Genomic DNA, 14,201 nt, shown 5'->3' with positions numbered 1-14,201 from the left:
GGCAGCTGGTGGCAGGTCAGCCACATAAATAGATTCCTGGCAGTAGGCGAGTGCTCGCACTTGGTGTTCAATGTCTTAGTCAGAGCATGCGCCTATGCGATTTCGTGGTGCGTAGGAACATCGTCATCCGAGGAAACATCTGGCAGCTTTGCATTACAAAATGTAGTGTTTCGAACATCATCTGTTGTTCCTTGGCTCCTGCCCAGGAAAATAGTAGCACAGCGCTCATGGCAGAGTGCATCAGCTGCACTGTCCGCTGTATTATGCTGCCTGCATGCGGTAGCAGCACAAAAAGATGGAGCCGACTGCGCAGGCGATGCATACTTCTTGGCCAGCCTGGCTTTCAAAATTCTCAAATAGCTGCTGCTAGTTGATCTACGGCCAAGGTCATTATATCTGCTTTCGACGATGCCCGTCTCACATGCACCGCACTTCTTCCACTTAGGATGCTTCTTTGCCCAGCTGGCGAACACACAGGCAATGACTGCCCTCATAAGCCATCGGTGCAGGCTTGGTAGAAGGTTACTGTTTCAATGCCACCTTTTGGATTTTTGGGTCGATGTGTTCTTTCCAGGGCAGTGTCCAAAAGGGTGAAAAACGCTCCTTGATCTCTGTGCTTGCTGGAAGCATGACCTCTTCAACTTCTAGACGTGTCGATGCCTTCCCATTTACTATAATAAGAGTGGTGCGGCCAAAATTTTTCGCTGTATCCACGACGAATCGCTATGGACTTTATGCGTAATTTGACGGTAGCAATGCATCCGTTCGTAATAAGCGGGCATTTGTTATATCTACAGGCATTGTAAATGGGTTCAGCTGTATCTTACCGGTACTCACCTATGGGGCAGAAATGCTGAGGATAACAGAGTTCAACCTAATAAAATTGAGGACCACACAGCAAGCTATGAAAAGGAACATGATAGGTGTAGCGTTCAAACAGAAAGAGGGCAGAGTGGGTCAGAGAACCAAAGCGGGTTAAAGGGAAGATGAAGCACTTTTCGAAAAAATGACTTCTCAACATCATTTTATAGCTTTTGGTCCACAGCAAAAGAATTTCTCATTGAAAAAGAGCGGAAATAAATGCAAAAAGTTGTTTTTAGAAGAAAACGCGCCCCACCGCCTCAGGGCGCCGAGCGAACGCTGCTCTTGCCCGTGATTGGCCTGGACCCTCGTGACGTCATCCACGGGGATCTCCAGCCGGCAGTGACGGCGTTGCTGCGCGGCGCCTTGCTTCACGTAGCTTTTAAGAACTACGTTGTGGAAATTATGGCTAATTCAAGCAGTGTTGACAGTTAGTACTTTCGTCATACATGTTCAAGCCATCAGCAGCTTCAGAAAACGGTGGAACCAACGACGCCGCGAGTGCGCCGGCAGTGAAAGTCAAGTCGCGACGTTTTCACGTGTTGGAAATCTCGACTGGATGGATGGGTGGATGACAGCTTTTATTTCCACGAGAAATAGAGACCCCTTACTACTCACCGCCCCGGCATGCAGGCCTGGAGGGCGCGGGCTGGAACCTCCGTGACTAAAGGCTAACAAATATTTTCTCTTCGCGGCATCAGCCGCCAGGCGGATTGGCTTTATTCTGCCGAGCGGGTTCTCCACTGCGCAGCAGGGCTTCCCTGCTTACTCTGCTATCAATATCTTCGCCGACTCAGGGGTAGTCGGCGCACTCCCATATTCTCTGCTTCCAGGTAACTGTGGAACCGCCGGACTGCAACATGAACGAGCATGCACAAACCAATTCCGAAATCGTTGAGAACTACAGACTAAACAGAAAACTGGTGCCACCGCCTGATAAAAAGCTAAGAAATAGAGAAGCGACCACATAACGGTGTATGCAAGCCGGAAATTTCGTTAACCCAGTATGGGCCTTTCACGTCCTACCAGGGTAACACGAAAACCAAATCTTGACTGATACGTATTCTTTGCGTAGGTGCATGCGCGTGCATATCTTTTATGTAGGTGAAGCGGCAATAAAAAAAAAGCAAATTGCGTCGAAACGTTTCGGTGTACCACTGCTGCATAAAAGCCTGGCCACGAACTTCTTGTAACGCCCGTAAACATGATTTAATTCAGATCACCGACAAGCTTACACGAGTCATGCGAGGTAAAGCATTTGTTTCTTCATTTATTTATAGTTACCTGCCTAATTACTCCCGAAGGCCTTTTAGAACTACAAGTAAATGCCAAACAAGACGAGTTGGAGTGGGTGTACGGCTGTACTGCAGCGCGAAGAGACGAGGCGACCAGGAGGAAGCTCCCATGTGCGCTTTCCTTCTGTCGCATTTTCGGGCTACTGTTCAACCATGAAACTTCTGCACTTACCCCCGTACATTGTTTTTTTTTGCATGCTGAATTCGCTTTTGAACAATAATTATGGCTGCGTTTCGGAGCTCGCAGTGCTGCTAATCAAAACTGGTGTGCTGCGAGATATAGTTGCTGCTGTTGCGTATCGAGATAACCGGCACGATTGCTTGTGACAGATATATGCGTACCGCGGCTCGACAACTTTGCCGTTCTGGCTCAAGGAAAGATTTGCATGAATTCTGGTGCCATTGTCAATCGTCAGCCATTACCAAGCGCTCATGAATGCAAATGTTTGCTTTGCTCAAGTATGCTAGGCTTAAATAATCGGTTTTTATTGTTCAGTTAGGTGCAGTTGCATGTGCTGTGCACTGTTGAAGGATTAAGAGAATTGCTTGTACTGCCATCAAGTGCAAGCAATCAGGAAAAAGCCAAAAGGCACACAGTGCGTAATGAGCTCAAAAGAGTTCAAGACTGTGTGCCTGAAAGACAATGCTGGAAGTGGCCTTAGCTCAACATGGATGTGAACCAGCTGGAAAAGGCAAAGAGTTTACATACAGGTAAGAAATTAATATAACAAAAAGAGAAATATTGATGCACATATTTTGTGCAGGCAGTTTCGGCATGCTGCGTACCACTAGATTGTCAGGTTAACCTGAAGGAGGCTTGGGGAGAACCGACGGATTCTACCACGATGTGTGCTGAGCGCTGTTCGAAAGAAGTACCATGTCAAAACTGGTTAATACACAGGCTTCAAGCATTACACGGAAAGCCCGAACGAGAGAAAGTAAACGGCACTGGCAGAAGATTACGGTAGTCTGTGGTTCGCCAAACCGCGGGCCGCAGCGAAGCAAGCGCAGCCGGACAGCCGGCCGACTCTCCGTGAATAGCGTCACTTCCGCCAGTTTGCCCTCTCTGCCGTACCCCCCCCCCCCCCCGCGCTTCCGGAAGCGACGAGGGCGTGCCGCTGGCGGGTTTTGAGAAGCGATTGCACCTCCCTTTGCGGATAGAATCGGGAAAAAATCTACACACATGATTTTCAAGTTCCTTTCTTCCCAACCACAGCGTTTCGTGCGATTCGAAAACCATTTCAGCTTCCGTTTAATGACGTCCTAGTTAAAATCAAGAGGACGAAATGGGTGAAGGCAAGATAACCGATGGTTCTTAAGGTTAATGGAATGGATTCCAAGAGAAGGCAAGTGTAGCAGGGTGCGGCAGAAAGTGAGGTGGGCACACGGCAGCTGGCAGACGACAAGGTTAGCGGAGATATGGGAGAGCTCTTTGCCCTGCAGTGGATGTAATAAGACTAATGATGATGATGAAAGAAAATTATCAGCTCACTTACTCGATTAGCGGCGTAAGTCCGAGCACTTTTGAGCCAAGTAACGAGGTAGGCGCTTGTGGCGTTTTAGCATCTCATCGCCAAGGCAGCCTTTAAGCTTCAAAAAATGCCAGAAAGAGTCTGCAGAGACATGGCACAAAAAGAATATGCGGCAGATCAGAGAAAAGCCAGGACAGCAGCTTGGGCGTGCTGGTTACTGATATGTGACGGAACAGCGCAGAACAACGGGACAAGAGACAAGGGCCAACTTACAACTCAATTTTACTTCAAAGAAACACTGCTTCTGTTACTTCTTCACAGCTTCAAAACACGTGCCAGAACCATATCTTTCAAGCCTTTTAAAATGACAACCAAAGATTTGTAATCATAGAGGTTTGTTGTCACATTTTAACGTGTCAAATTTTTTATTTGTTAACTCAACAGACGGCGTGCTGACACAATGATCGTGCAGCCTCGCTGTCTTGATTATGTTGCGGACTAACTGCTCTTTCATGATTAGTCAGTAATTTGCGTCTGCCAAACAGGCGCACTTTGAGGGGCAGTCTCTGCAATGAATTCCGAGGTTTCTGCAAAGCCCGGCAGTCTCACAAAATAAAAACCTAAAAGTACAACTCCTAGTCACGGGTAGCAATTCTAGGTTAACTGATCTACAGTACAATGTGAATAATTCAAACTTCGTTACTTCGAATCTTTTCTGCAGTCCCAGTTACATAACATTAACGAGGCTTTTCTGTACGATACAAGTATGTTAGAGAAAAAATGCATGAGCACGAAACATTGCAGCTTTTAGAAAATGTTATTAACCAAGCAATAACCAAGTGTTTTCCACTCACCTGCCATTGAAGCTACCTTGGCAGGGGAGAGCGGAGGGAATACTTTCGTCGCACCTTTAGAAATGGCATTGTTCGAAAGTGTCCCCGTCACGCTCCTCTCCGACAATACTGTGTTGCCCCACAAGCGGACTGCTAGCTGCTTACAGAAAGCCGAGTCATTGTTTGTTGTTAACAGCCGCTCCCAAGTCCCTGGGTCAATGTAGTGGCCATGACCAACGTGTACCTGAAAAAAAAACAGATGATTTATTAGTGCACCTCAGGCACGGCGCAGAGGGCAACAGCACAGAGCCTGCACAGGACACGAAGCAGAAGTGCCCAGAAAACATATTCTGCTTAGACAATTCATTCAGTCTGTCTTCATTCACAGTATTCGTTGCAATATTTTTAGATTTTAGAGCTTTTGAACCACATATTTCTGTGCACTCCGGTTTAGGTTTTAACTTAATTGTTTCCTGTGCGGAAAGGTAAGCGCCCTAAAAAATGGTTAAAATTGCGGTTTGAGAAGCAGCTTAGGATTGAGCATGGTCGGGCGCAATTGAATAGGCCATGTAGCAGCACCGGATCAGCACTCAATTTGATCCCGATCAACTCATCAAGATTGCAATTGTCCGTGTGATGGTGGTACAGGAACCAAAATCGTTCATAGGGATTTCTATATAAGAGGAAGCTTTCCAAGCTTCTCTGAGTTTCCTTCAGCACGGCACTATAATTGAGATGAGCTCAAAAATGAAGCAAGAAACTTCCCTAAAGGGAGGAGGGGGAGACAAATTCAACAAATAATGATTTACTGCATGTGGGCAAGCTCTACATGGTCACCATTTTTCTGACGTCCTACACACCATCTAAAAAAACAAATATGGAGTTAAAAATTTTGTGTCCCTATTTCTTCACAGAATATATGTGTAGCAATTCTAACTTCAGTGAAATCTTCCATTTTCTTTGCAGCTAAGTTTGCGATGATTAAGGGGCACTGAGGCAAAATTTCAAACACAGCGAGACTAACCCTTGGGAACACTATTAAAATTTTTTCCTGAGCACAAAGGGGGCTTAATTGCTTTCTTGAATGAGCCAAATAAGATATGATGGTGATTGCATGTGGAGCTACTCAGCTAATTTTCAGCGTATATATGCTTGTTACTGAGCAGAAAAAATGAGAGACCATGCTCTTGCATCACACTTTGCATGCTGACTATGCAAACTCTAGGCATGTAGCTGCATGAGCACGTACTAAATAAAAGAGACAAGCACTCTGAAATTACAGAACCGCAGCCTGCACAAAGTGGCCGATTCAAGTGAGAGCAAAGCTGCTCTACAGGCAACCAAAGGCGTTACGAAGGCGTTGTAGGCGTTACCGAAACAAAGTAACCAAATATGTCACTTGTTACGCTAAAAAAAGGAACGCATTACCGCCCTACATTAGCTACAAAAAGGTAACGCGTTACCGTTACCAAAAAAAGTATGGCACGTTACGTTGCCATTACTCCATCGCAACAAATTATTAGTGCGTCTTCACAGCACAAACTCATGATAACAATTTTATAAGGCTCATATTTCACAGCACGCGTTTACATGAACCCAGTACCGGTTTTCGGCCCGACAACTCGACAACCAGGCCCTGTTGGGTTCACGTAAGTGCCGCTATCGGCTCAAGGGCCACCTATGAGGAATATTTGCAGCTGCATTCTTTACTTGTATTGCCCCCTGGTTTACTGCGCCCTGCGCTGGGCAAGGAACAAAGCTGTTCTTCCACATGTCCTGAATAGGGAGCCCCCTTCCTGTGTTTTGGCACCTTGCACCACAAGCTCGAGCAAAAAAGAAAAGTAGAAATCCCTTCCGAATGCAGCCCAAGAAAGAAAAAAGGAAAGAAAGCTCAAGTCCGTTGAAGTTCTGAGTAAAAACCTGCGCGCACGAACACAGACAACCAAGAGGTTGGTGGTAGAATGTAGTAGCGGCAAAATATTCTGACGCCAGATGGAGCCACGTCCCGCTAGTTAAGTTTGGCACGAATTTCAAATCCCCGCAGAAAATGCATACACAACATACAGAGCCTGTAAAGCACAAACACTAAGCTCGATATGGATTATAATTGCAGCTTGACAATAAATAAAGAAAAAGGGAGGAAATATTGCGGATGAAAGTCTGATCTTGGCTGTTTTTTCACGAGATGACATGAAAACAGACATATCAAAAATTGCAATTTTTCTGAATATTTACCTTTCATTTGTAAAAAAAGAAACTTAAAAAATAATATCTGTCCACATTTCCTCTATGCACTAATGAAGAACACGCTGCCACAGACCCCATGAAAATCGACCCATTTTTACATGCGCTACAGCTTCTGAAAGTTCCCATGTATTTCCTGTGGACACTGTCACTGGTGAACCCTCTTAACTGCATGTTTTTGTGCCAATATTCGTGCACTCCAGATAGCAGATGCTAATGCAAATGCCAGCCTTGGTTCAAAGTGCTTGATGCCTGATTTAGTCAGGAAAGCTGACATACAGTTGTCTGTGGCACAAAAGGCATGCCTGATATTCTAAAATATCTTTTTTCAAAACAGAGAACCACAATTCGCCTTGGTGTATGCAGCTGCACTTTTTGATGATTATTTGCTATCAATATTCAATCGGTCCAGCACATAATTTTAAGAAACAAAAGCCAAGTTACAAAGCAAAGAAGAAAGAGCAAAAACTCCTATGTCATTAGTTACATCACATTACCGGTCATGTACAGATTGCAGATTCGTAATCAGTGCAGAAGATATGCTATCATCAGTAGCATATGCCCATCATTAACGTTCAAGCGTCCCGGTACTGCTCACCTCCCCAGTCTCATTTGTGGTGCCAACAGTCAGGTCAAGGTCTTGGGCTGCCTTGCGAGGAGCTGCAAATAAACAAAAAAATAAGTCGGCCTCATGGAAAGCAAATACACTGCGTCCTCTCAAGGCCTGCCTCTGCTGAAGGGACGTGGAATGGCTGTTTTTGTTGGGAGAACACTGAAGAGTCACCAAGCGCGCAAGCTCGCTGTACACCAGAGCAGCCAAAATAAATACCTTTTGACATTGGCCGAGCTGGTGGCACAGCAGGGGTGACATCAGCCCGAGGAGGGGCGACATCAGCCCGCGGAGGGGCAACATCAGCCCGCGGAGGGGCGACATCAGCCCGCGAAGGGGCAACATCAGCCCGCGGAGGGGCAACAGGCGGTGCGGCAAGTGGCGAGGCCACATCAGGTGGCAATACTGGAGCTATGGTGCCGAGGGAATGACTGTGCACTAGAAGAAGAGGGTACAGGGATGAAGACATTGTTTCCTGTGGTATCAAAGACAGGACTAGATCATCAGTGAATGGTATTTAAACATACATTAAATCTCCTACATTTATGCAAGCACAGTGCCAGATTGACTGCGAACAAGCCGTTACAAGCAGCACTTGAATGCTAAGCAGTGCAGCCCTACACTGGGTATATCAGACATAACCATCAAAAAAACAAACATTGTTTTGAAAAATGTCCATTTTCACTCTGACCACCAATGAACAATCACCTACTGGATGCTTGTTCCAAAAAAATGTGGTCACAAAATTATTTTCGCAGGATACAAATTCCAAGGAATCATGATTTGCAATCTGCAAATGAACTACAAGAGGAATTGAAGGCCAAAGCGTGCCTGAGGTAACATGCATGTATGCTTACTTGCAGAGTTGACAGCCTGAGTGGCACTGTCTCCTTCCCAGAAAACTTTGTCAATTGCGGCACTCACATTTTCATCCTGTGAATGATCTAAAGAAAAAACCAAAAACTTGAACACTGGATAAAGAGTACGTACATCAAGCAGAATGAATTTATGCTAGATTAAAACTTCTACCTAAATTACAAGCACTACATAAAATATGTAACTAACAAGTCAATTGTAGGAAATGCACAATATCAAACATTGTACACATCCAATACATTTGAGAACAAACTATGCACAGCTGACCATAACTTCAAGAGCCACCTGAAACTCAGGAGTCATCCTCATATAACAGTACTGACGTGACACTGATGAATTTCAAATGTGGTTTTTCACCTCACCGTGCCTACGCAGTACTGCTAACATTTTATTATTATGTTGCTTGCAAAATGATAATTATAAGAGCGTATGCAAGCATGAAAATAAAGTATGAGGGAGAATCAGAAAGTCTATGCCCTATTTTTTTATCCGAATGACTGCGGTAAATGTGGAGTAAACATATTCATTCTCATCGGTGAACTTTTCTTGGAACAGCCTGCCATCTGCTGGGTGTTATCGGGCGGAAATGCTCAAGAATTCTTGATGTGAAGAATGCGGTTATCCTCCATAACAATGCAAGGCCACATGTGGCAATCAGAACTGCCGACAAGCTCTGGTCATTTCACTTGGAAAGTCTGGACCACCCACCATAAAGTCTGGACCCTAGTGATTTTCACATGCTCGGTCCGCCGAAGAAGTTCCTGGCAGGACAGTGATTCACATGCAACGATGAAGTCAAGGCAGAAGTCAGACAGTTGTTCCACAGTCAGCCGGACAAATGCTACCACAAGGGCATCTTAAATTCAGTGCTTCGGTTGGACAAATGTCTGGAGCGGTGTGGGGACTGGGCGGAGAAATAGTGCAAGGTAGGTAGAACAGTACATATATTTGTAATTACCTGTATGTGCCGTATTTTGCTTGATACAAAATAGGCGCAAAGATTTTCTGACCCCCTTGTACTAGATGCTAGTCTATGCACTAGAGTTGCCCTTGTTTTTGTCTTGCCTTCATTCATAAAATTTTTACATAAGCTCTCAAGACAGAAACTAGCCCAATGGTACATTATGGTATTATTATGCTGGTCATCCAGGGGTGTGCCTAAACAAATGGTTACATGATCACGAATTATCAAGAATACTACTGAGTCATGACTGCCATCCCAAGGTAAAGTCTGAACAAATGGCCGAAGGCGACCGTAACCATGTAACCCGAGAACTAAAGAAAATGCACTATGTGACAAAAAATGCACTTTTGGCCACACAATGCTGTGTCAGTCTTGTACAGAAATCTGTTTAGTATTTCAAGACTTCTACTGAAGCAAATGGAATGTTCTCATATGCTCCTTTTCGTCTTCTCAGTTTGATGTGTCTGCAAGACTTCATTCTGCAGCCTTACTTTTTTTTGTCCACAAATCACCTGTTAGTAAAACCATATCCTGTACTTCTTTCGAACGCCATTCTTAAGCAGTGCTAACTTTATCCCAAAAATGCACCAACAAGGCTAGCAGCAAGTCTAACTCGACTTCACCGAAGTAGAGTAGCTTTGACAACGGCCTGCACATGGAAGAAGCTGTAGAGTATGGTTGTTTACATACCATTTTGCAGAATTTTTGCGCACGGTGCCTTCTGGAGGCTTTCATTGAGACTTCTAAGATTTTTCAATTCTTTCTCTATATCTCCAATCACTTCCTTGCATCTCTCCAGCTCTGCCTTTAGGTCCCGCAGTAGTGACTCAAGGTGGGCCACCTTGGACTCCTCAGGAGAGTTTCCTACTCGACTACTGAGCAATTCCCTCTCAGCTTTTTTCTTAGCCACTCCTTTCGCCTGCTCCTCTAGTCTTGCCTACAACAAGAAAATCAGAATGCAAATCAAGTTACACAATAACAAATGCAAGCTCACCTATGTCACTGGCAAATTTATTTACAGCATTTCAGCAGGAAACAATGACTCAGTTATAGCAAGACACCACTTGCATGACTGCCACTTCAACAAACTGAAAAAAACTTAAAATGTCACTGCACTCAGTGCAAGTAAAGGTCGGCTTACCAAACCGGATACATTTCAAATTTTACTCCTGAGAGTTGTTGACACAGCTGTACCTAATGTCAACAGGCCAATCCCCAATAGGCAGGCCATAATAACCATTCTAGACTTCTCTAAATGTCCAGGAGGACTATGCAACAGGATCTATAGCTACGCCCGTGAGGCCTTATATCATACTACGCTAGGCTCCCAAAATTTTAATGGCACTTCCAAAATACAGAATTCTATAATAGAGCAATGGGAGGAAGTGCTGTCCATCAAGAGCCTGAAAGAGCAGCGAAAACTGAACGACCATGTCAGGATCGCTGCAGCAGCCACAGGTGCCCTGAGCAAAGGGCTCCATCCATCCGCAACCAAAATTTCCGAGCCCAAAATAAGTTTTTCCCTTTTTCTCCTCTGCTACACCAGTTTCAACAATGCCGGAGAAGTCACCTGAATTTACACGAGGTATTAAATACAGTTCGAATTGTGAGTAATGGAATATAGATGTTACCAAATATGACTCAGTTTTGTAGCGACAGCTACATTACGGTAGCATTTCGAGCCTTCAGCATGGCAGCGCCGTGGCTGATCACGTGGTTGGTCACATGACCAAGTTCTACTGAGCCAGCTGTAGCTATCGCGTCACTCCTGGTTTAACCAAATCTAAACCACCGCCAATTTTTTTCACTTCTGTGTATTAACTTCGACTGCAAACTTTTTATGACATCTCGTGACGTTGTTGAAAATGTAAAATTCGATTTGGGTACTCTCAATTTGTAATTTAAAAGAAAAAAAGGAAACACTCCAATGAACGGCCCACTTTCTTCACACCTAGAAGCAACACTCAAATCGCCATCGCCTTATGTGCTCAACTTGATAGCACTGAAAACAGTGCTACAGTCCCTGTAGATATTCAAGACATGAAGTTTTTCGTGGCATAACCCATTGACAAATCACTATAAGAACAATGACAGTATTTATTGTCAGCCCTGCATTTTTTTGCAAATAATCATTTCGCATGCCCCAACAGCAAGCCTTACTGAAAACAATTCATCCTTGTCTGAAACTGTGCTGACGAAGGCGAGAAATAATACAAAAATCGATAGTTACTTGCACCGGTCATAGGTAATCACTACTGACATGAAACAAATTATCCCACAATTAGCAGCACACGCTATCTTGAAAGCAGCACTTTGAAAACAACCTTGCTAAACCACTATGACTGGAGTGGTGAACTACTGCCTTGCAAAGCAAACACATGTGAACGCAGAGCCTGTTCCTATTTTTACCACGGGCGAACTTCTCTCAACTCATGCAGACGTTCACATTCCACTCTGCATGCGATACATAGGAACTCGCACTTTCTGGACATCATTTGTTTTAGCGTAAAATTTGCTAACATCATGTTCACATATGCAACGAGGATGGAGGGCTCCCGACTGATTTCGAGCACATGGGGTTCTTTAACTTGCACTGACATTGCACAGTACAAAGGAGTAATGCATTGAAAATTCGATTTGGGGGAAACGAAATGGTGCAGTATTTGTCTCACACATGGCCGACACCTTAACCGCGCCGTAGGGGAAAGGATAAAGGAGATACTAAGAGAAGAAAGAAAGAGGTGCCGTAGTGGAGGGCTCGGAATATTTCGACCACCTGGGGATCTTCAACGTGCACTGACACCGCACACCCCACGGCAGTATTATGCATTTCGCCTCCATCGAAACGCGGCCGCCGCGGTCGGGTTCGAACTCGGGTACTCCGGATTAGCTGCCGAGCGCCCTACCCACCGAGCCACCGCGACGGGTTCCATGCATTTCACCTCCACTGAAACGTGGCCGGCGCGGCGAGGATGCATGCAAGTTGCTGGTGCCGGGGTTTCTGATCACCAAGCACCGCAGGCTACAGAAAATTCGCTTGAAAGCGATTGCCATTCGCACCTTTTTCCTCGGAGGTATGTCCGTCTTGCGGGCGCATTTGCGTGCTTCCTTGCGCTTCCTCCACTGCTCCATTTCTTCTTCCGTATCTGCGGTTTCCAGTGCACAATATGAATTTACAGGCGCTACAAAACAACTCCAAAACCCAGAGAAAAAGAGCACCTACCTGTCATATGGATGATTTTCCCGTCATAGTACCCTCCGCAGGTACTCGAGTCTCCCGCCCAGAAAATATCGTAAACTTTCTTGGAGTCATAGTCTTCAATGTCGTGCGGAACAAAATCCCGCACGTCCGTGTGTTGAAGAATATAACTCCTATCTTCTACAGCGTAGCGCACAAGGACATACATGTTCTATTGCTCGAGCAACAAATCTAGAAACGCTGGACCAAGCACGAAGGCAAAAAAATGTGCTGACAGAGTCGCCGAGATTGCTATTTTTGTATTCACTGAAATGAATAGTGCAGCAGGCGCACGTCTCCGCGAAACACCAGCAACGACGGCGCTGCGATCGCCAAAGCTAAACATCGCGCCTCGCAAGGAACAGTTTAGTTTTTACATTTTCCTGTGAATACGTACGTATTTTCTGGCCCAGATGAACGTCTATTCATTAACTTTCTAACGTAAAACATATATTTTTTTGTTGTTTGACTTTGCTAATTGGTTCAGGAGTGAGCGTTTGTAGCACCGCCGTTTAGCAAGCGGATTGCTGTTGAAAATGCCTCACGGGAAGTCTGCTCCCCGGGCCACTTCTCTGCTATACCTGTACCATGACCGCGACCAAAGAGGTCACGTTCGCGCCAAATATTCTAGTTCACTGTAGTCACGCGAATGATAATGTATACCTTCTTTTGGAGCAGAAATAACTGGTGTTACATCTTTACTCTTCCACTCTGCTCCGGCATGTAACGATGTAACCACGTTTAAACCATTTGAATTGCAATACAGTTTGGTGCACTGAAAACCTTGCTTTAAAAATTAGTATAATTTATTCAGAACGTTTATAAGGTAGCTTCTAATGCTTTTTTATTTTTTAGTTATAGTCTGAGTACATGTGTGCATGTATTATGCGCCAGGGCTGTTAGAAAAAATGTAATTTCATGACGATCTGGTCTGCGTCGCATATTTTGTCCGAGTTCGCTTCCAAATTTTCCTTTTGGCTGTTTGCCTATTTTCGGGTAACTGTTTTTCTGTGGCCGGCATATAAAACAAAATTAGAAATAGTGATTTCAATCTGCCCTCCAAAGAATATTTTTTGTGATTTTGTTGCAGCCTTTCTCCGCCTTGGGTACAAATGCGGAAGAGCTATTTTCCCAATCGTGTTAGCGGACAGCAAGCCTCAAGTGAAATATCTGTGGGCCCCGACCATATAGTTCCTTATTAATACTTAATAGTAAGAAACACTATGGCCCCGGGAGAGACAGGACATGTGTCATGTGTTGGCAGCAGAACAGCATTGAGATAAAAATGAACTAAGGCACAGCTAGAATGCACGATCTGTGTCTGTAAAGTGTAATCTCATTCAGTTAGCCTGTAATCGAGGCGTTCGATTTGTTACCCACCCACACTGGCTATTTTGTTCGCGAAAATTGCACTTGGTTCACATATATTCCCCAGAAAACGCAGCAAAAGTAGCGGGAAACGTGCGCGACCAAGGCGATGTCCGGCCGTATAAGCTGTGCGACAAGGTGGTTCAGCATTGCGCCATGCCTTGGGATCAATCATAAATCAATGGACGGCGCTCGAACCCACTTTGAAGCAATGAAAAGAAGGGACTGCTGATTCAAGAGTATTAGGCGAAATGTCCATATCAGCAAAATTTACTTTTTGTCAAATTTCGAAACCCAGCCTTTGATGAATTCGAGCTTGAACATGCCCTTTCAGTCCGAACTAGGACACCACCTTTCAGGCTATAGCCTATATATGAGTTCATTTATTTTGTCGAAACGTATTGCAAGAGTTAATTGGAATGCCTGGCTACGCGGAGCCA

At 44.8% G+C, this 14,201-nt stretch overlaps 1 protein-coding gene across 1 annotated transcript; it reads right to left on the bottom strand.

The window, feature by feature from the left end:
• Positions 1-4,614: 4,614 nt before the first annotated feature.
• On the bottom strand, positions 4,615-12,562 carry LOC144134090 (uncharacterized). Its single transcript, XM_077667075.1, has 8 exons — positions 12,379-12,562; positions 12,216-12,301; positions 9,846-10,092; positions 8,173-8,259; positions 7,535-7,753; positions 7,304-7,365; positions 4,656-4,705; positions 4,615-4,618 (listed from the first exon to the last, which is right to left on the bottom strand). Exons 1-8 carry the CDS (start codon positions 12,560-12,562, stop codon positions 4,615-4,617), a joined length of 939 nt encoding a protein of 312 aa, XP_077523201.1.
• Between the last annotated feature and the right edge of the window lie 1,639 nt (positions 12,563-14,201).

Source organism: Amblyomma americanum, chromosome 5, assembly GCF_052857255.1.
Source record: "Amblyomma americanum isolate KBUSLIRL-KWMA chromosome 5, ASM5285725v1, whole genome shotgun sequence".
Taxonomy (NCBI): Eukaryota; Metazoa; Arthropoda; class Arachnida; order Ixodida; family Ixodidae; genus Amblyomma; species Amblyomma americanum.
The sequence above is the reverse complement of the archived record's forward strand: the minus strand, read 5'-3'. Positions and strand labels throughout refer to the sequence as shown.

Coding starts and splice junctions, on each gene's coding strand:
- LOC144134090 (XM_077667075.1), bottom strand. CDS start 12,562: ATGTATGTCCTTGTGCGCTACGCTGTAGAAGATAGGAGTTATATTCTT. Junction 8,260..9,845: donor CGCAAAAATTCTGCAAAATG/GTATGTAAACAA, acceptor TTTTTTCTTTAG/ATCATTCACAGGATGAAAAT. Junction 7,366..7,534: donor AGCTCGGCCAATGTCAAAAG/GTATTTATTTTG, acceptor GTTTATTTGCAG/CTCCTCGCAAGGCAGCCCAA.